At 44.9% G+C, this 20,252-nt stretch overlaps 1 protein-coding gene across 3 annotated transcripts in view; it reads right to left on the reverse strand.

The window, feature by feature from the left end:
- Positions 1-20,252, reverse strand: part of SCN10A (sodium voltage-gated channel alpha subunit 10) — a 79,695-nt gene that overhangs the window by 27,248 nt on the left and 32,195 nt on the right. For all 3 annotated transcript variants that reach the window (XM_037148265.2, XM_037148264.2, XM_037148263.2), the window contains 5 exons: positions 18,997-19,108; positions 13,483-13,721; positions 11,129-11,302; positions 2,357-2,716; positions 136-594 (listed from right to left, as the gene is read on the reverse strand). In XM_037148265.2, the coding sequence (XP_037004160.2) occupies positions 136-594; positions 2,357-2,716; positions 11,129-11,302; positions 13,483-13,721; positions 18,997-19,108 (1,344 nt within the window). The remainder of the gene's footprint in view (positions 1-135; positions 595-2,356; positions 2,717-11,128; positions 11,303-13,482; positions 13,722-18,996; positions 19,109-20,252) is intronic.

The raw sequence follows: 20,252 nt of genomic DNA on the forward strand, positions 1-20,252 counted from the left end.
TGCCTGCAGCTCTTCAGGGCTGTGCCAGCCCTAATGTTGAAAAATCTCTGTATCATAATTTCCCCTCTGCCCTTGCTGCTCCCTCCCTAAGACCTCTACCTGCTTCCTGTGGTTGTCCAATGGGAGAACTCTCACCTGCTCCTGGGAGAGCACTTCCTGCCGGGAACTCTGAGCGTCTTCCTCCTCTTCCTCTACCTCCTCCTCCTCCAAGTCATCAAGGTCAGATTCACCCTCAGCAATGGGCACAGAGACCCATATGTTAGGATTAGTGATGAAGTCACTGTGGCTGTCCCTGGGGTCTCTGGAACCCAAAAGCCCGCCAGGGCTCTCTGTGGCCGCATCAGCAGCAATGTGGTTCTCGGCTTTGGAGCTGGACAGTGGGATCTTCACCACCATCTGGGGCCCTGGCTTGGTCTGGGGCAGCAGGCAGGGTCTGCAGAAGAAGCCTCGAAGGGCCTTCATGGTGTGATGGCCAAATGCCTGGATCCGTGCCAGGGCCACCTGCAGGTTGTTCATCTCCCCATCTTCCTCTGGGGCTGTGAGGTTGTCAGCGCTGAAAGAGTTCAGCAGCAGGGCGATAAACAGGTTGAGTATCTGGGGAGAAGTAGAAGGGAAGGCCACTCAATCAATGAGCTGAGCCTCTCTATGGCCCCCCAGGTGGGCATCTGGATGGCAGGATACCTGTACCTAGGCCTCTCCCTGCATCCCTGGGATGCTTTCTCTTTCAGGGGAATGATCATCTGAGAGCAACTGAGGAGATCCTTGGGAATGTCATAAGTGACCTGCTAGTGTGGATAAGGCTGGCAAGTGTATTCTCTACTGCAGAGGAGGATCACCCCCGCTGAGCCAGGGGACGATGAAGGACAACAGAGAGGAGCAGGCACAGGCCTGCCCTGGGACCACCTTCATCTGCCAAAGCCCTGCGTTCTAGTCCTCACTCTGGAATCCTAGGCATATCCTTCCACTGCTTCTAACTTCATGCTCTTCACCAGTACATGGGGAGTAATGACACCCTGCCTCTCGGAGTGGCTGTGAAGAGGAAATGACATGAGGAATGTAACATGCTCAGGGAGGCAACCCTTCTGCCTGTGGGTTTGGGCCTGCAGCTCTGCAGGGACAGAAGTCAGCCTGGAAGAAAGGAGGTTCAGCCAGCCCTCCACGCAGGAATGTGGGCAGAAGGCATCTGCCTCAGGGACCTGGGTGGGAAAGACTGTGAAGAGTCTGGATTTGTTGTTGCCTCCATTTTCTTAATTTAGTTTTCTCCTGTCTGCAAAACCCTATGGGAAATAATCTAATTGATTGACTTCAACAGCAAGAAAAAAGGAGCTCCTGGAAGTCCACTTTCCCCCTCCAGCCAGCCAGGGCTGGGAGACCCAGGGCACCCAGAACTAGCATGGGTGGAAACTGGCTGAGGGTGAGGAGCCAGGCTGGGATGGAGGTGGGGTGCTGGGGCCGACTGGCAGGGAGGTCTCCAGAGAGGCTTCCCCCAAACCTAGGAGTGGACTTTGCCACCATGGCATTGGATGTTTCCCATGATCCAGGGTCCCTAATTCCTCTTGTCCCCTTGTGCCTGCTCCCTGCTCCTAGCTTGGACCTGTGCAGCTTAGAGAAACCAGCCAGCTTTTACTCTCCTGGAGAACAATATTTTCTGAAACTCTCTGGAGCAGGGAAGAAAATTTTTCCTTTAACATCTAACAGCTATCATTTATTGAGTTCCTGCCATAGCCCAGACATTGCACTAGGCAATTTGCATATGTCATCTCCTGTAATTTAATTCTCCCAGTAAGCCCATGAGCGAGCACTATGTTCTTGATTTTAAGGAAATTAGAGCTCGGGGAGATTGTCTCTTGTGCTGGGTCAGCCATCTTTCCTAGCACTAGAGCCAGGTCTTTCCTTTCCATCATATGTTCTCATTCTCACCAGTCAAGCAGCCTCCCGAGGGACAATTTTTAAAAATCCTCACCTGAGGACATTTTTTCATTGCTTTTAGGGAGCGAGAGGGGACAAGAAAGAGAGAAAAAGAGAAGGAGAGATAGAGAGAAACATTGATTGGTTGCCTCTTTGTATGCTCCCCAACTGGCGATCAAACCCACAACCTGGGTATGTGCCCTGACTGGGAATCAAATCGGCAACCTTTCAGTATATGGGATGATGCTCCAACCAACTGAGCTACACCAGCCAGGGCAAGGGACAATTCTTATCATGTGACTTATAAATGATTTTTAAAAGTTTGAATGCCTTTCAATCTGGGAGGTTCAATGGGGGCATAAAAATGGGCAAAGTCAAAGCTTTTCAGGATAATGTGGAAATCTCCTCCATTTCCCAGGAGACCATCCCGAGGGGGCTCTGTACTCACCACCAGGTTCCCCAGCACCATCACTGTCAAGAAGAGGACAAGGCATATGGATTTCTGGCCAACTTCCATGCAGGCCCACATGTTCTCAATCCACTCCCCACAGAGAATCCGAAAGATGATGAGGAAAGAGTGGAAGAAGTCCTCCATGTGCCAGCGAGGCATCTCGTCCCCTGGCTGAATGATGCAGTGCCGATTCTTGCTGTAGCTTTCCCCAAGGAGCTGCATGCCAACCAGAGCGAAGATGAAGATGATGATGGCCAGGATGATGGTGAGGTTCCCCAGGGCCCCCACTGAGTTTCCGATGATCTTGATGAGGGTGTTTAAGGTTGGCCAGGACTTGGCCAGCTTGAGGACCCGCAACTGCAGAGAAACAGAGACTGTGTCAGGTCTTGGAGGTTGTTCCCATCACCTTTCATCTCAAATACTGGCCGGAGACCAAAGGCCTGGGGAATACACAAGGCAGCCCATTCCATTAAGATGAGTGCTCCCAGGAAGGTACTTTCAGAGATGTCATCAGTTATTCAAAAATATTATTAGTCCTCTCTAGTCCCTATTCAATATGCTTCTTTGACTATGACCAAGTCAGGGGTCTTATATTGAGGGGGTGGTCTCACCATAGGTACTCTCCTGTAGCTCCTGGCCCCCTGATGTGAGCTTATTCCATGGGGGTAAAGTAGGGTTTAATGGCACTCACATGTAAGTGAGAATGGCCCACTTATAAGTGAGAATTGACCTAAAGAGAGGCTAGCCTCCTGTGGGTAGGGCATGACCCATCATTGCACTTGAGAGGTATTGGCTAACTATCTTAGGGCAATACTCACCTTGGGCCATGGATATTTGCTGCCCCTACCAGCTATGATATTGCAAGTATCTATAGTCTCATGGACCCAGCATTAAATAGGCCATATGTTCATTTAATTGACCAACCAAACTGCCCACCTTATTGAATGCCAACCACGCATGTGCGTGGTACTGTGCTAGACTGACAGGTATGTGGAAAGAGGCTACTGCCCTCATGGAACAAATGGTTCCGTTAACAAAGAAAAGGCAAAGACCCCTGAAGTCTTCACTGTGCACCCGAGTGTGCTAAGTCCCACAAGAGAGCAAAAGCACTGTGCACAAACATGTATAAACACTTAAAATATATATTTGTGTTATTCTCTGTTAGAAAAAGATATCTGGACTCAGCAGTCATGGGGTATTTCTGGAGCACCCACCAAAAGCCAGGTTCTGGCTCAGGTGTCAGGATACAGTGCTGGACAGAGCAGGGCAGCAAGTTTGGTCAACCACACAGCAGTGACTAAGTCCCAAGAGGAGAGGTTTAATCATCTCTCACAGGAAGCTCCACACCCACTTTTGTATGTGATGGGGGAGGGGTCAAGGGGAGGCTCATGGTTTACCTGAGACCTAATCTGGAGGTTATTCTCCTCACACTGCAAGCAGCACTTGAAACACCAGTTCTGTGGACTGGATATAGAGGCAGCTGACAAATGCTTATAAAAAACTGAGTATTAGTAACAAGATGGAAACTTAGCAGCCATTCTCACAGTAAACTCTGGACAAAAGCAAAAGCAGAGGCTGGAGTAGGTCCCTGGCATAGGGTGATAGCCACCCATCACACCACAGAATCTGTGGGGCCTGACTTGGGACAGGGAGAGACACTGGGGCATGTTCATTGGCCCCTGGGCACAAATACCAGGCACCGGCTCTTGCCTTAATTACACCTGGCTAATGGTTTCCACTGGTTCCTCAGTTAGTTGGGGTGCGGGTGCGGGTGCGGGTGGAGAGTTTAGAAATTAATATAGTTGACCCTCGAACAACATGGGGGTTAGGGGCACAGGCCTCCCATACAGTCAAAAATCCATACATAACTTTTGACTCCACCAAAACTTAACTATTAACAGTCTACTATCATTTTTATGATAACATAAAACCAGTCAATTAACACATATTTTATATGTTACATATAATATATACTGCATTCTTACAACCAAGCCAGCTAGAGAAAAGAAAATGTCATTAAGAAAGTCATAAGAGAACATACATTTACAGTATTTATTGAAAAAACCTTTGAGCCCTGGCTGGCGTAGCTCAGTGGATTGAGCGCAGGCCTGTGAACCAAAAGATCGCAGATTTGATTCCCAGTCAGGGCACATGCCTGGGTTGCAGGCCAGTTCCCAGTGGGGTATGCATGAGAGGCAACCATACATTGATATTTCTCTCCTTCTCTCCTTTCCTTCCCCTCTAAAGATAAATAAATTAAATTAAAAAAAAAAAAACCTGGGCCCTGGCTGGGTGGCTCAGTTGATTAGAGCATCATCTCAATATGCTAAGGATGCAGGTTTGATCCCCAATCAGGGCACATACAAGAAGCAACCAATGAATGCATTAATAAATGGGACAACAAATTGATGTTTCTCTCTCTCAAGAAAAAAAATCCTTCATATAAGTGGACCCGTGCAGTTCAAATCTATGTTGTCCAAGGGTCATCTGTATTAGAATCCCCTTAGATAGCAGTTTATCATCAAAATTAAGCTTATACTAAACTGTAAGCAAGTTATGTATAATTTTCATTATAGGACATGAATTGAGTCATCCTCTATTCATTCTTTTGTTATCTTTATAAAGGGCAGGGAAACAGGATCTCTCCACTTGCTATTCCAGAGATATCTGGGCTTGGGGGCCCCACTGTTAGCCAGTCAGTCAACACACATTTACAGGTGCCTGCTGCTGTGCTGTAATGCCCCTGGCCCCAACCACCTGGCTGGCTCCCTGGATACCCAGAATGAGTGGTTCAGGAAAGCAGCCTCACCAGCATCCATATTCCCCATGACCTTCCCTCCACTGCCATGTAGTTGCTCTCTGTAGTCTTTGCCCAGCTTATCATTACATCAAAAGGATTACTTCTTATTATCATGGGAAATTTATAAACTATTGCTTTTAATAGCTGCTGAATATTTCTTCATACTTAATTAACCATCTCTCTGGCTCATCTCATAATTAATATAAAATTTTCTGTTTAGAGGGAAAAAGTACACTGCTTTGTATCTCAATCAATAAGCACTGGGAACAAGTCTCCAAGTGTTGAAGACCGGTTAAAATTTTCAATGAAATTAAGTGACTCTTAGCAAAGATTATATTAATGATGTGGCCACCACGGAGTTGAGAGAGGAAAGCATGGGGATAAGAAAGCAAAGAAATACAGCCAAGCTGGGAACTTGGTCAGAGAAAGGATGGTGGGCATACTGCACTCACAGCATCTGAAGCTAAGTTTTAAAGGAGGGGCTCACAGGAGAAACCGCAAGTCCTGACTTAAAGCCTTTGACTGTTTCAAACTTAAAAATGAGCCTTGGCTTCCCATTTCCCACAAGCTGGAGGCAAGCTCTGAAGGCTTGGCTGGCATCGTAACTATGACATGGGTGAGAAATAAACCTTTATTGGGGTAAGATACTGAGTTTCGGGGATTGTTTACACAACAGCTAGAACTGTGTATTGTTGGCTAAGTCCCAGATTTTGAAAAACAAAATAAAATGGAAACACTTAACAGAACTGTGAGAGGGGAAGGGTAACAAATGGAAATGTGTCTTGGAGGAAGGTAAAGATTTTAGCTAACTTTTACTTTAAGTTAACTATGCACGCTGGAATTACTAAGGTAACCACTTGAATAAAAACAGAGTATTTAGTTTCCAAACCATTAAAGGGGAAAACAGAACAAGGAAAAACAAACAATCCAAAATAAATCAAGAAGGGGTAGGGGAGAAGAGAGAGAGGAGACAAACACACTTGAGAAGTAAAGCAAATAAAAAACCCAAAATAAAATGATGGACACAGATCTGGATCTATCAGTATGTGCAGAATAAGTGGACAACGTGCTTTGGTTAGAAGACAAAGATTGGATTGTCAGAACTGGGTAAGAATCTAAAACTGGACTATGCTGTTTATAAGAGACAAAAATTCTAAGGATGCACAAAGCCTAGAAGGAAAAGGATGGGTAAAGATATGAGGCAAATTCTAAACCACTCCCCTACAAAATTATTAAATTAACATCAGGCAAGGAGATTTTTAAGGCAAAAAGTATTTCTAGGGGTAAAGAAAGCCATCCCTTGATGACAAAAGTTTCATTTTACTGGGAATATAACAACTTGAAATATGTATGCATTTAATAACACAGCCTCAGGATAGAACCATAAGGAGAAACAGGCGTCACCATAATCATAGTGGGAGATATTTTTACACAGCACTCTCTCAGTAATTACTAGAACAAGCAGACAAAAATAAGCAGGCATATAGAATGCTTGGACCCTACCATGAACTTTCTGTACTCAGTGGATTATGCAGTATATTGCTACCTACAACTGCAGGGCACACATTCTTTTCAAGTGTGTAAGGAACATTTTCAATATACTTAACCAAAAGGAAATCATCAATAAATTTCAAAGTGTTAAAATCATACAGTATATTGTTCTTGGACTATAAGACAATTATAAAACTCAATGGCATAAAGATAACTAGAAATACCACATATGTTTTGACATTGAGAACTATGCTTCTAATTAACCTCTGAGTTGAAGAATAAATAAAAAATATGTATTTGTTTATTTTTTAAAGAGTCCATCTAATTTTAGAGAGAGGAGAAGGGAGAGAGAATGAGAGGGAGAGAAACACTGATGTGCAAGAGATACATCAATCGAATGATTGCCTCTCACATCTGCCAACTATGGACTTGGTCTACAACCCGGGCAGGCATGTGCCCTGACTGGGAATCCAACTGGTGACCTTTAGGTCCACAAGCTGGCACTCAATCCACTGAGCCACAGCAGCCAGGGCAGAATAAATCAAATTTAAAATGAAAAACTACTTAGAACCAAACAGTAAAAAAAAAATCTACACATTAAAATGGTTCCTACAAGGAAACTGAAGTCTTAAATGAATTTATTAGTTTGAAAATTCCATCTTAAGAAGTTAGAAAAGAATAAAATATGTAGAATGGAGGATGTAATTAAGACAAGATACAGGGTTAATTGAAACAGAAAATATCAATGAAATAGGATCAACAAGGTAAAAGTTGGTTCTTCAAAAAGACTGATTAAACTGATGATTTTTTCCAAGACTAATAAAAAAGATGAGAGAAGGCACAAACCACGATTTTTTTAAAAAAGGAGAAGGTATCTGTATCACCTGCAAGTACAGGTGATATAGACCCTAAAAGATAACAGAATAGCACACACAACTTTATGCCAATACACTTGAAAATTTAGATAAGACAAATTTTAGAAAAATGTAACTTAACCAAAACCACTTTGAGAAACAGAAAACCTGACAGTTCCACAGCCATTAAGAAAATTAAGTCACAAAAATATTAACCCCCAGATGGCTTCATTGGTGGGTTTACCCAACCTATTAAGAGCAAACGATTCCAAACTTACCCAAAGTTTGGGTGTAAAAGAAGAGGAATATTTTCTCACCTCTTGTTATAAAGATTAGCATAACCTGGCAATTAGCATCTGAAACCTGACAAAGGACAATGCAAGTAAAGAAAATTACAGGCCACATACTACTCATCAATATGGATGCAGAAATTTTCAGCAGACTCTTAGAAAACTGGATCTTCCAATGTATAAAAGTTGCATCATGATCAAGTTGGGCTTATCCCAGAGATACAAGGTTGATTTCACATTGGAAAATCAATTAACATAATGTACTACTCTAATACATTAAAAGAGAAAATCTTGTGATTATCTTAGTGCGTGCAGAACAATTGCCTGATAAAATTAAACCTCTATTCTTGATAAATATTTCTAACAAAAAAATTTCTAAACTGATAGAGTTTTTTAATCTTTCAAAAAGGTGTCACAAGTATCAGGCTTAGTGAAATATTAAAAGCAGGAAAAAAACAATAAAAAATTTTTAAAAGGAAACGTTGAAAGCATTCCCTCTGAGATCAGGAAAACAGCAAGGATGTCGACTCTGAGTGCCTCATGCCAACAGGGTACTGGATGTCCTTTCTAATTGGCACAAGGAGGTGATGACAGGAACCAATGGAATAAGGATTAAAAGAGAAGAGACAAAACTCATTATTTCCATGATATGATTGTCTTAAAAATTTAAAAGATTAGGCAGATAAATTGTTAGAGAGATTTCTGGATACAAAAAAATTAAGTAGCAAAATGCTAGCAAAAAAAAGAGAGAGGAAATCTTAAAAAGGAATTTTATTTAGACTACTGTAGTGAAGTAGGCACTCTCTGGGAATAAACCTAACAAAAGATACGGAGAAAAGTCCTTTATGGAGAAAATTATAAAGCTTTATGCAGAAATGATAAAACTATGGAAAGATGAAAATAAATGGAGAGTTTGCTACTGTCATAGATCAGAAGTCCATATAATATAAAGGTTACATTCCTCCCCAGATGGAACTACAGAGTATTATATCCCAACAGAAAAAACAAAACAAGTTTTGTGTGTATGTGGGTAACTTGGCAAGTTGCTTCTAAAGTGAATATGGAAGTGCAGGGGCCATGTTGTTCCTGAAGAAGTCAAACAAGGTGGGCGGCTTGCCCTACAGACACATTCAAGGCAATTGCAGTAATTAAGACGGTGTGGTATTGGTACGAGGAAAAAACCAATAGACACATTAATGGAAGAAGACTCTATCAGGGGTGTCCGACCTGCAGCCCATGGGCCACATGCAGCCCAGGATGGCTGTGAATGGGGCCCAAACAAAATTGTAAACCAACTTAAAACATTATGAGATTTTCTTGTGATTATGTCTTGTGATTATTTAATGTGTGGCCCAAGACAACTCTTCTTCTTCTAGCGTGGCACAGAGATGCCATAATGTTGGACACCCCTGTTTATTTTGAGAAGGAAGAAAAAGCAATGGTGACACAATTGTCATTTCTTCCTTCTTTCCTTTTGTTTTTTATCCTTCCTTTAATTAACAGGTGCTTATTGAGTTTCTACTATGTGCTGGGCCTTGTGCTAGGTCCTTGGGATGGAATGATAAAAAAGAAAACTCTGGTTTTTGTCTCATGGACTACCAGGATAAGTGTGAAGCGTGAACATTAAAAAGAAACAGGGAACCCAACTTCAGATAATGTGGTTGTGGAGGACACCTCTGAGTAGGTGGTGTGTGTGTTAAGCCAGGAAAGAGGAGAATGAATGTGCCAAGAGTTGGGGAATAAATGTGCAAAGACTCAGCAGCAGGGACAGTTCTGTTACATGCAAGGAAGAGAAAGGAGGCCTCTTTGGCTGGAGTGAAATGAGCAACAGGAGACTGGATAGGTAGGCAGGCCCCGGTGATGCTCAACTCTGTAGACCAGGGGTCCCAACCCCTGGGCCATGGATGGCCACACAGCAGGAGGTGAGCTTGAATGTAATGCACTTGAATCATCCCCAAACCATTCTTCCCCTGCCCTCCTATACCCCAGCCATGGAAAAATTGTCTTCCATGAAATTGGTCCCTGGTGCCAAAAAGGCTGGGGACTGATGCTGTAGGCCATGACAAGGACTGTGGATTTTACTCTCAGAGCCTTGGGGAACCATGGAGAGTTACCTGTAAGAAATGTACCCTACTAATGTAAGATGATGATAATAGAGGAAACGGCATGTATGTGTGTGTGTGTTGCGGGGGTATGGAAACTCTGTACAATCTGCTTTTGTTTCCGAAATCTAAAACTGTTGTAAAAAGTAAAGCTCACCAATAAAAAATATGAAACTGGTGATCTGGGCTACAGGAATTTTCTGCAGGGATGCCCACAGCTCAGGTATGGGCACAGCAGAGTTAAACACTTGGCTTTAACTCCAGGATAGGCTTCTGCCAAACACAAAATGTGAAGTGGCAGAGGAAAAAGGTGGTTGAGTTTATTTTCAGGGGCATGATAATATTGATGGACCATGACATCTAAGCCAGATAACGAGGGAAGTGAAGAGAGTGGGAGAGGAGGCCTAAAAGACCCCCAGAAAACGTGGCTTCTGCCAGATGGCCTGGGAAGTCTGGGGTCACTGGAAGTCCCACCAGTGACCCCAGACTCTCCTGGCAATCTGACAAATCTGACAGATGTGACTCTTGTAAGAGTGGGTGGCCTGTGGACAATGGGACACCAGCGACTTGAACAGGAGAACTCCTTAGAGGCTTGGAAAAGAGCCAGGCCATGAGGCTAGTAGGTGGCAGTTTTGAGGCGTATGAGACATGGGGGCTGTGATTTGGGGCACTAGGGGATCAGAGGATGAGCTGTGAGGCAGCAGGAGCTGGGACCTGGGAGTCAAGCATCCTGATTTTGAAAAACAAGTCTGCTGCTTGCTCGGCAGCTGGGAGACTTTGGGTCATTGTTTAACTATTATGCATCTCAGTCATCCTCATCTATCCATGAGCAAAGCAACTCTCTCACTGAGGGTTATCATAAGTATAAAACGAGGTATGTTATGTCAAATGATTAGCACTGTACCTAACACATTGTCAGTGTTGAAGAAACAGAAGCTGCTATAATTACCATTGTTACCATTATTTTCTAAGAGAACAGAAGGGTGCTGGGAAGTCTCTTAGTGCAGATGAGGGGACCAAGGCCCAGAGAGAAAAAGGAACACCCCCAGTTTGAGTAAGTGAAAAGTACCAAGTCTCTAGCTTCCAGGAACCATCCCCTGCCTGCTTCCCACAGAGACAAGAAAGGAAGAGGGAGATGACTGGTGGGGTCCCCAAAGGACAGTGTCTGTCCTCAGAGGTGAGCCTCCTGGATGTAGAGGTAGTTTTCCCAAGCCACCAAGAGACAACATTACCAGGCGGAATGACCGCAGCACTGCCATGCTGCCCTTCTTGGCCGTGCCCAGCTCCATCAGGCTCACAGTGACGATGATGCAGTCAAAAATGTTCCACCTCTTCTGGAAGTAATTGTAGGGGTCAAAGGCAATGATTTTGAAGACCATTTCAGCAGTAAAAAACATGGTAAAGACCTGCAGATGGAAACAAGGATTCATCTCAGCAAGGGTCCACGGGATGAAGGGGGGCACAATGACAAATAGGGTAGCAGAGAATTCTCTTTGTTATAGATTAGCAAATCCTTTTACATTGCTCTTAGTCAGTTTCTATATTACCTGGGGCTCCTGAAGGATTGGGGATGGGATCACTCGATGTGGCAGCAGAGTGTGGCAGCACTCTGGACCAGTGCTGAGGGCGTGTGCATCACAACCCATGCTTCAGTGTTTCCATAGGAATGGTGACAGAAGGGGAGTAAGTGGATAATCACGAGGACAATAATTGCTACATAATTATGTAAATGAGAAGTCAACCTGGTTCAGTAGTTTAAAGGCATGGATTATGGGGCCACACGGACCCAGATAAAAGTCCCACCTCAGTCATTTCCTAGCTTGTGTATACCTGGACAAGCACTGCACCCCTCTCTAGAGCCCAATTTCCTCATCTGTATAATGGACATAAAAATTCGATAACACACCTGCAGGTCTTAGCAAAGGTGCTGGCAGAGAGTAATTCACTAATAAATAATAGCTATCAGCAAATACAAAGATGACACATTGTCTCTAAGAGTCTAACGGTCCCAAGACAGAATTCTGACATTAGAAGAGGTCAGGGCCAGGCTCAGGTCTCACAACAACCAGCTGGGAAGGAAGACAGGTAAGAAGAAAGCAGAGACTAGGGTCAGGGGTTTTTCTCATTTTTTTTCATCAAAGCCTGTTGCAAGCCTGGGAAAGAACAGGATTGAGAGTTCAAGGGTCGTGGCTGCCACAGACTGCAAGTGTGCTATTCAAAGAGCATCTGTGGAGCGCCCTCTGTAGGCAAATTTGTGTGCTGTGGTGGGGGATGGGGTTAAGGTCCTGTGCCCCAGAAGAACCTGGGTCCGCTCTTGCTCCACCTTCCCCAGCTTTGCCACCCTGGGCAGGACATTTAACCTCTCTGAGTCTTAGTTCTCACTTTTGGGCTGTGAGGGTGATGACAACCTCATAGCATGGTGACTCTGAGATGACACTTGTAAAATACCTGACTTATGATAGGCACCAAAAAATGCCTGCCTTTCCTTTCTTTTTAAAAAAGGTGCCCTGTCACCATGGTAAAGGCATTTCTCTTGTGTGCCTCAACTTCTCCAACTGAAAAATGGGGGTATGAACCTGACGGTCTCTTCCACAAAGCCCTCTGGTCTATGCTGACTTCTTGGAACTAAGCTCTCCCTTCTCCTTTTTTGGAAGGACACAGGCATGTCCATGTAGGGGACCAGTTTGTTTTGGCCTGGCAAGTGTAACTCAGCTCTGTATGGAAAACCTACAGAAGCGAAGTGGTGAGTAAGAGCCAGACCTTCAAACCGAGTTTTCCCATGGGAATCAGGCCTAGAAAATGCACACAGAGTGTTATGGCTTGCTCTTGCTAAAACTCTATCACCCTGGTCTAAAACAACAAATATGTATTGTCTATCTTCAAGGTAATTTCCAAAGCCTGTATGAGTTCTCCCAAGGACAGAGCTAATCAGCTCATCGTCATTCCCCTCTGCATGTTATTTTCATTTTCTTGATTGTACCTAAAATGCAGACAATAATATGCTATGTAATAGATTATAAGTCTTTCTATAATGTAAGACACCAGGAAAACAATAAAAGCCTGTCTAGGCAAGGGTTGAGATGTTCCCCTCTTGAGGGAGTGGCTGAGGCATCCACAGGCACTCTCCCCTTGAGAGAGTAGTAGTTCCATTCCCTTTTTCTCCACAGGATTGTTGTCACTTGTGCATTCATTCTCGCTGTCAGCTACAACAGGCGGACTCTGCTGGACAGGGTCCACCACATGTCCATAATGATCTTTATGTAGGAAAGTGACATTTATGCTTACTTCAAGGTAGACACATCTGAAGTTGGGTGGGTTCAAGGGGCTGTCCTGAGTCTGTAAAGGGGGACCTCATAGTCCCCGGGTCATGACCTTCTCACTCCACTTCCCTGTGCTCATTCATCCCAAAGCAATTCCTACCCACTCAGCCTGGCCCTCTGGACTTGACTTTCTGAACTCAGCATCCACATATCCCCCACACTGCTCTCTGCTAGCTAGACCAATACTCCAACCATCGAGGGCATACTGCTACCCCACCCAGAGCTCTCAGCCACAGTGGCATGGGCAGCGGCTGCCAGACACTCACAATGTTGCCTATCTGGAACATGGTTTCAAAGGTGGGGCTCATGCCGTGGTGCTCCATGGCCATGAAGACTGTGTTCACCACAATGCACAAGGTGATGGTGAGCTCCGCAAAGGGGTCCGTCACAATCTTAAACAGAAGCGTCTTGAGCTTCACCCACTTGGGGCAGCACTCCCAGATCAGATACTTCTGAGCCAAGCTGATCAAGCAGGGCGGGCACCTCTGTTCGGATTCCTCGAGCTCTGCATCACAGGTGAATTCAATGACAGCTGTCAGCCATGTGTCACCTCAGACCCTTGCCCCGTGGCCACCCCCTAGGTCTTGTCTTTACTAATAACCACCATTTCTGCTTTCCACATCAGCCCTCCCTTTCTCTGATGATTATTTCCTGCTTTGTGAATTGCCTTCAGTCCAGCAACTCCAATCCAGTCTCTGTCCACATTCAGTGTCCCAAACCACAGATCCGACACTTTTTAACTGCTCGTTACCCATGGCATATCTTTACTTCTCAACTTAGAGTTCATGTCCATCCCTCCATCTGTCCCTTTGCAGACACCCTCAGTTCCCTTGCCTGTCTCCCCCTCCATTGTACTTGCGTGGCAGAACCCCAACCTGGAATAAACCCAATGTGTAGACTTCTCTGCACCTGCACCCAACCAGCTGAACTTGGTTGGAAAAAGTACACAACTATGCTGGCTGGTCGCACTAGGGATTCATGAGCCCCAGCTGGTTGCTGCCCAGAAATCCTGCCCTGCTTCTCTATTTCAGTCCACTCTTTCAGCATTCCAGATTGCTATTCTGACTTCCTCCTCTCTCCTCCCACCTCCATTGCCCCCTATCCATGCCTCTCCCTGGCACTAAGAAGAAGCGCAGGAAATAGTGCTGAGTGAGGAATCTTGCAGAGACTCCATTGTGGCAGGAAGCAACCTATCTGTGAGGCAGGACAGGCAGAGACTCAGCCTTGTAAACCAGCCTTCACTTTGCTGATGTTGATTGTCTGGGGAGATACAGAGGCTAAAAGAATTGTGCACTTGCTAGCTGGCAACACAATCACGGTTCCTCTCCCAAAGAGTCTTCTGCAAAAAAAAAAAAAAAAACTATTCCAGAAAGAACTTTTTTCCTTTCCTTAGGGTACAATTAAAGAGGTGTCCCCCTCTTAACAGCCAGTGTCTCCATTTGTGCATTCTCTCCCACTGGCAACATGAAGAATCTACAGAACATTCCCTCTTTTCTTTATGTTCCATCTCTCCCATTCTCACAGACCCTTCCCATTAGCATGGAAATGTCCTTTTGAAAAAGCCACATATGAAACCCCCCAAAATCTTCCTTTAACTTTACTTACACCATAATATCATTTTACTGTCTCCTCCTCTTCGCAGAAAAACATCCTGGAAAAGTTGTCTGTATATTATATCTCCACTTCCTTACCTCTCATTTATTCTTCAATCCTCTCCACTGGGGTTCTGCACAATCCCCTACTCCACCAACCCTCTCTTGCTCAATCACCAAACACATCCACGTGCCTAGAGCCCTGGACTTTTTTCAGACTCAATCTTACTTGATGTTTCTATAGCATTGCTTCTTTTGGCCTTTCTGTACTTCTTGAAGGAATTTAGACCCTTGGTTCTGTGGACTATTCTTCTTGGTCTTCTATTTCTGGGCATCCTTTCTTACCCTCCTCTGTTCACTCCATTTCTTCTGTTCAATCATTAAGTGTTGTTTCTGAGAACTCTGTCCCAGGACTTCTCATCTTACTTGATTCCCTCAATGTCATCTATGCACTTGCACCATTTCAAAGTCACCATCTATATTCAAACTGCTTTCAATTGAAGATCTATCACTAGGTCACTCTCAACTTCTGAGCTCTAAAACCACTTATCATAAAACCAACTTCCTACCCGGCACCCCTACCTAGGTGTCTCAGGTGCTCCTGAAACCTAATACGTCCCAGACTCAGCTCAGGATCTTCCTTGCTCATCTTTCCCTGGTGAACCCCCTGCTCCCCCACAGTGTTCCCTGTATGTCGCTGCACCAGCATCCTTTCAGTCGCTTATGCTAGAACCATGTGAACCGCCAAGTCTCAAATCTTCTGCCCCAAGAGAGTGTTCAGGTCCTTGCATTTCCCATCTTTCCCACTGCCACCAGGTGCTGCCACCTTTCTGCTGGTTTCCTCCTAACTGGTTCCCCTGCCAACACCTTTCCCCTCTTAATTCCATTCTCTACGTGCATCCAGAGTAACCTTTATAAAATGCAAATGGAGCTCCTCTGCCTCCAATCTTTTAGTGGCACCTCGCTGCTCTTAGGATGAAGTCCAAAATCGTTAATATGGTCTAGGAAGTTCTGTGGGTCTGGACCCAGTCCATCTTTCTAGCCTTATTTCAACCCCCTCCCCTCCCGGCTCTCTATGCTCTGGCTCCAGCAGGCTTTTTCATTTCTTTAAGCGTCAGGCTCTCTTCTGCTTCAGGGATTTTGCTCTTATTTGTGTCTGGAATACATCCCTAACCCCTGGCTAAACTCACCATATCTCACTTAGCACCCTGCACTTTTCCTTCAAGACACTCAGCACCCCAGTGGTACCTTGTTCCGTGCCCTTCTCTCCCACTCAGCATGAGGTCAGAGACTGGGCTGTGCTTCTGCTTCTGGTCTTTGGCTTGGACAACTGTCAACTCTTAGTTTGCGTGCCCAGCATAGATGGTCCATGTGCCCCAACTGCAGGGAACTGCCAAGTGCTTATTGGCTTGGGCCAAACTTTCTCAAGTACAATCACCCCCAATGTGGTGGCCTTTGTAAATCCTATTACAATTCTGACAGCATCAATTATCCTCTGTAGATGCCATGGGTATAGAGGATATAATGTTCAACCAGAGCAGATCACAGCTCATCTGTTCTATGCTCAAAAACCTTTGACCTCTTTGACCTAATCTAAGGTCATCTTTACCCATAATTCTCATAAAAATGTCATTGTTTCTCCTGCCTTTCCCCATGTACTCTTACAGCACCTTCCTTGAGGGGAAATCAGTCCTGTCTCAGGATATCTGACAATGCCTGTTCATTGGTTCCGGTCATTATGTTAGCATCACCCCTCACCCTCTCATCACATTTGTACATCACATTCATTTACCAACTGTTTGTTGAGTGCCTATCATGTGCCATGCACTTCTCTTCTAGGTACTGGTGTTCCAGCTGTGAGTCAAACACATACATCTCTGCCCCCGTGGAATTTATAACCTACTGTATATTTTCATGCTTTCCAGAGAAGACTGAAGCACGGAGCAATTACCGGAGCCCTGAGATGGCACAGCTCACACAAATCCAGCCAGCCAGCCTCTAGGGCCTGTGATCTCTACTGCTCTCCTCCAGCTGAAACCACCTTCGTTCTTACCTAAACTGGGATGTGTCTAGGACACATATTTTGTTCAATCTCATCTCATTGCTGCAAAACACATTGCATTTGCTGTTCGTCTGTCTGGAACTCTCTCCCTCAGGTCCTCACAAGGCTGATTCCCTTACTCTATTTAGATCTCTGGTCTCCTTCAGGAAAAGATCCTTCCTTCTCCAACCCTCCCATCTAAAACAGCCCCTTCTGTTAGCCCTCGCTCTTCATCTCCCTCCTTACTTGATTTTTTCTTTTACTTCTTATCACGTTCTGAATACCTATTTGTGCTTATTATCTGTGTCCCCAGCCCCTAAGATGTAGGTCCTCCAGGGCAGGCTTCTGTCTTGTTCACTGAATTCTCAGCAGCTGGAACAATGCCAGCCACATAGCAGGTGCTCAACAAACTTTTGTTGATGAGTGAATACATTAAAAAAGAGGAAAGGAGGAAGCTTGATATTTCTGGGGAATAAATGAAAAAGCAAGCTGTTTGTATTTAATGTTTGCTGTTTGATGACTAATAGCAAATAAAAAAAATTCCTAGGAACCCACCTGGCTAACAAAAAATCATGGGCATAGCAGCAGGGTGAAATTCTTTGAAGCTACGAAAAATGGTGTGCAGGCACTATTACAATGAGAAGTAATTATTAAGCAATTACCAAAGAGGAAAAATAACATATGAGTCTGTACACATTGTTATTACTGGGATGTATACATATTTCTCCGAAGACAAGCTCAGGTATGCAAGAAATGTAACTTAGGGTCCCCCCCCCCACCATAATTGCATTCAATATACATTTCAATGAGCCACCCTGAGGAATTTGTTTCAGTCAGTTCAATGTCTGCTACTACTTCATTGTCTGAGGTTGTGTATGAGTTCTGGGGGTGCTCCAGGTGGAGGGCTGAGCTGGTCCTTAGTCATTGCCAAGTGCATTTTCCTTGAGTCACCATGGCTCCCAACCTGGTTTCTGATGGGAGGGCCATAAAGATGGCTGCTCCCTCTTTACATCTCCAGGTTCCTTATGTAGCTCTCATTTGCTCCCTTTCGTTGCTTCCAGTGGGGGTGAGGTCATCATCCTGACACTGTCATTCTGGGGCCACAGGACACCTTCCAAGGCTGCCCCAGGCCTTTTCTACTCAGGTACTTTACCAGTTCATTCTACTCAACAATTTCTCTCCCATGCTGAGCATGGGGGTCCCTCTCTAAAGCCTGCCACCTCTGGCTTCACCTAAAAGGTGAGGCACATTTTGGTTCTGTTTGCAAATCCCTCACACATTTTTTTTTTTTGTTCATATTGTCTACTGTGCACTCCCCTGGAGTAAGGATAAAGCCCAGGGCTGGGAGGAGGGCACACCAGACATCTTCTCAAGAGCACACCTCCATACAAGCTCCCTTCTCCAGAGGGAGTGGGGCATTTTAAATGAGTCTAGGGAGACAGATAACTAGATGTGATGAAGGCCATACTTTCCATGGCCTGAGGCAAAACAAAGGCTGGCTTAGAGAACAGGCCTTGTCCTCAGAGGGAGGAGGATGCAGCCCTGCTGTTTGGGAACTTGAGTGTCAGGTGGCCTTGATCCGGAGCCAGTTCCTTGGCTTGGTATAAGCAACTGGAACTTAGATGCATCCCTGTGGAAACTGAGTGGATTCCCATTCAAATGATGAAACCCTGAATTGACAAGAATTTGGTTAAAATGGCTAATTTATTTAAATGGTTTTCCAAAGATCAGCATAATTGGGCTTGAGACAGAAATTAAGTTAGAACCATAAAAATTCCAGCCAGGAAAACATTAGGATAATTTTGCCATGTGTGAAAATTAATGACTTAAATTTCTTGCATACCTGAGTGGTAGCTTGATGTTCCCTGGTGCCTGCCAGATCCCTTTTTAAAAATGTAGTTTTGTGGGTACATGTGAACAAGAGAGGGATTTGGGCATTTCAGCCATAGGAATTTATTGTTTTTGAAAGATTATCCACGTTAAAAAAAAAAAACCAACATCGATTAAGGGTGTTGTGGCCAAAGGCACAAAATAAGGACAGGATCTCAGAACACAGAGATGGGTGCCTTTTGACTTGGGTTTGGGGCATCCCCTCTGCTGCTCACACAGGGACTCAGGACAGCCACCTTCCACTGAGTAGCACTTACCCTCGAGGACAGAGGTCATGATACTGACCACACTCATTGCCCTTTGGGCTCGGAAAGGTTCATTCAAGTATTCTGCTGATAAGAAAGCCTTCTTGTGTCCTGCTTCCAATGCCTGCAGGGACATAAACAGAGTCAGGACACTCCCCCGACCTGCAGTTTTCAGTGGCAAAGGGTGGTTGTTCAACCTCTCGTTGGCCAGTCTCATATAGTTGCCAGTTGCCCAGTGAAGCTGTGATCCTCATTAGTCACGCTTGGCAGAATGTGGGCTGCTGTTGAACTTGGGGTAAGAGCTCAAGCATGAAGACCAGGACACAGAGCTGGCGCACAATCAGAGCCCAGGTCTGCAATTAATAGGGTAATGGGGGCTTCCCTGAGGCTCTGCAAACTCCTGCCCTAACAGGGACCTGGGTACCAGGGTGGGGGCAGGCTACCTCTAGGGTCTCTGCAGTTGCTGCCAAAGGGAGAAGGAGCAGCGAACCAGGCAGTCATTATGAGACACCCTCTAGCCTGCACATAGGACATTTGTGCACACTTCCTACTCCTCATTAGACTTTCTGGATCTCCTTTCTATTTGGCCCACTTCCCTCCCCAACATACAACCCAGATTCTAATTCCACAGCATCTCTTTCTTTCTCAGGGGACATTTGTGTGTCTTGACTGACTGACACAGTCCTCTCGATGCTTGCCTCTTTGGGCCTTTAGTTGGAAGTTCTGTCTGGGTTTTGGACCAGGCCCCTAACTCTAGCTACACACATACCCTCAACATGGGGAGTCTGAGGTCCATGGCAGCTGGTTCAGCACCATACAAAACATTCAGAATCCAAACTCAACAAGGATTTATTGAGCCTCTACCATAGGTGAAGCTCACAGGTATGCAGCAGGTGCTTAATAAATATGAAGCATGTTTAGAAAGTCTCTAACCAAGAGGACTCAACCAAAGATACTAGTTATTTGTCAGACACACACACACACACACACACACACACACACATATGTGTGTGTGTATGTATATATATATGTAGGTACTTTAGCCCCTGCTGGTGTGGCTCAGTGAACTGAGCACCGGCTTGTGAACCAAAGGGTCGCTGGTTTGAATCCTAGTTAGGGCACAAGCCTGGGTTACGGGCCAGGTTCCCAGTAGGGGCTGTGTGAGAGGCAACCACACAGTGACATTTCTCTCTGTCTCTTTCTACCCCCTCCCCTGTCTAAAAATAAATAAAATCTTTAAAAAATGTAGGTACTTTATTCTTCCATAT

The sequence above is a fragment of the Artibeus jamaicensis genome, unplaced genomic scaffold, assembly GCF_021234435.1.
Source record: "Artibeus jamaicensis isolate MK-2021 breed Jamaican fruit bat unplaced genomic scaffold, CSHL_Jam_final contig_519, whole genome shotgun sequence".
NCBI lineage: Eukaryota > Metazoa > Chordata > Mammalia > Chiroptera > Phyllostomidae > Artibeus > Artibeus jamaicensis.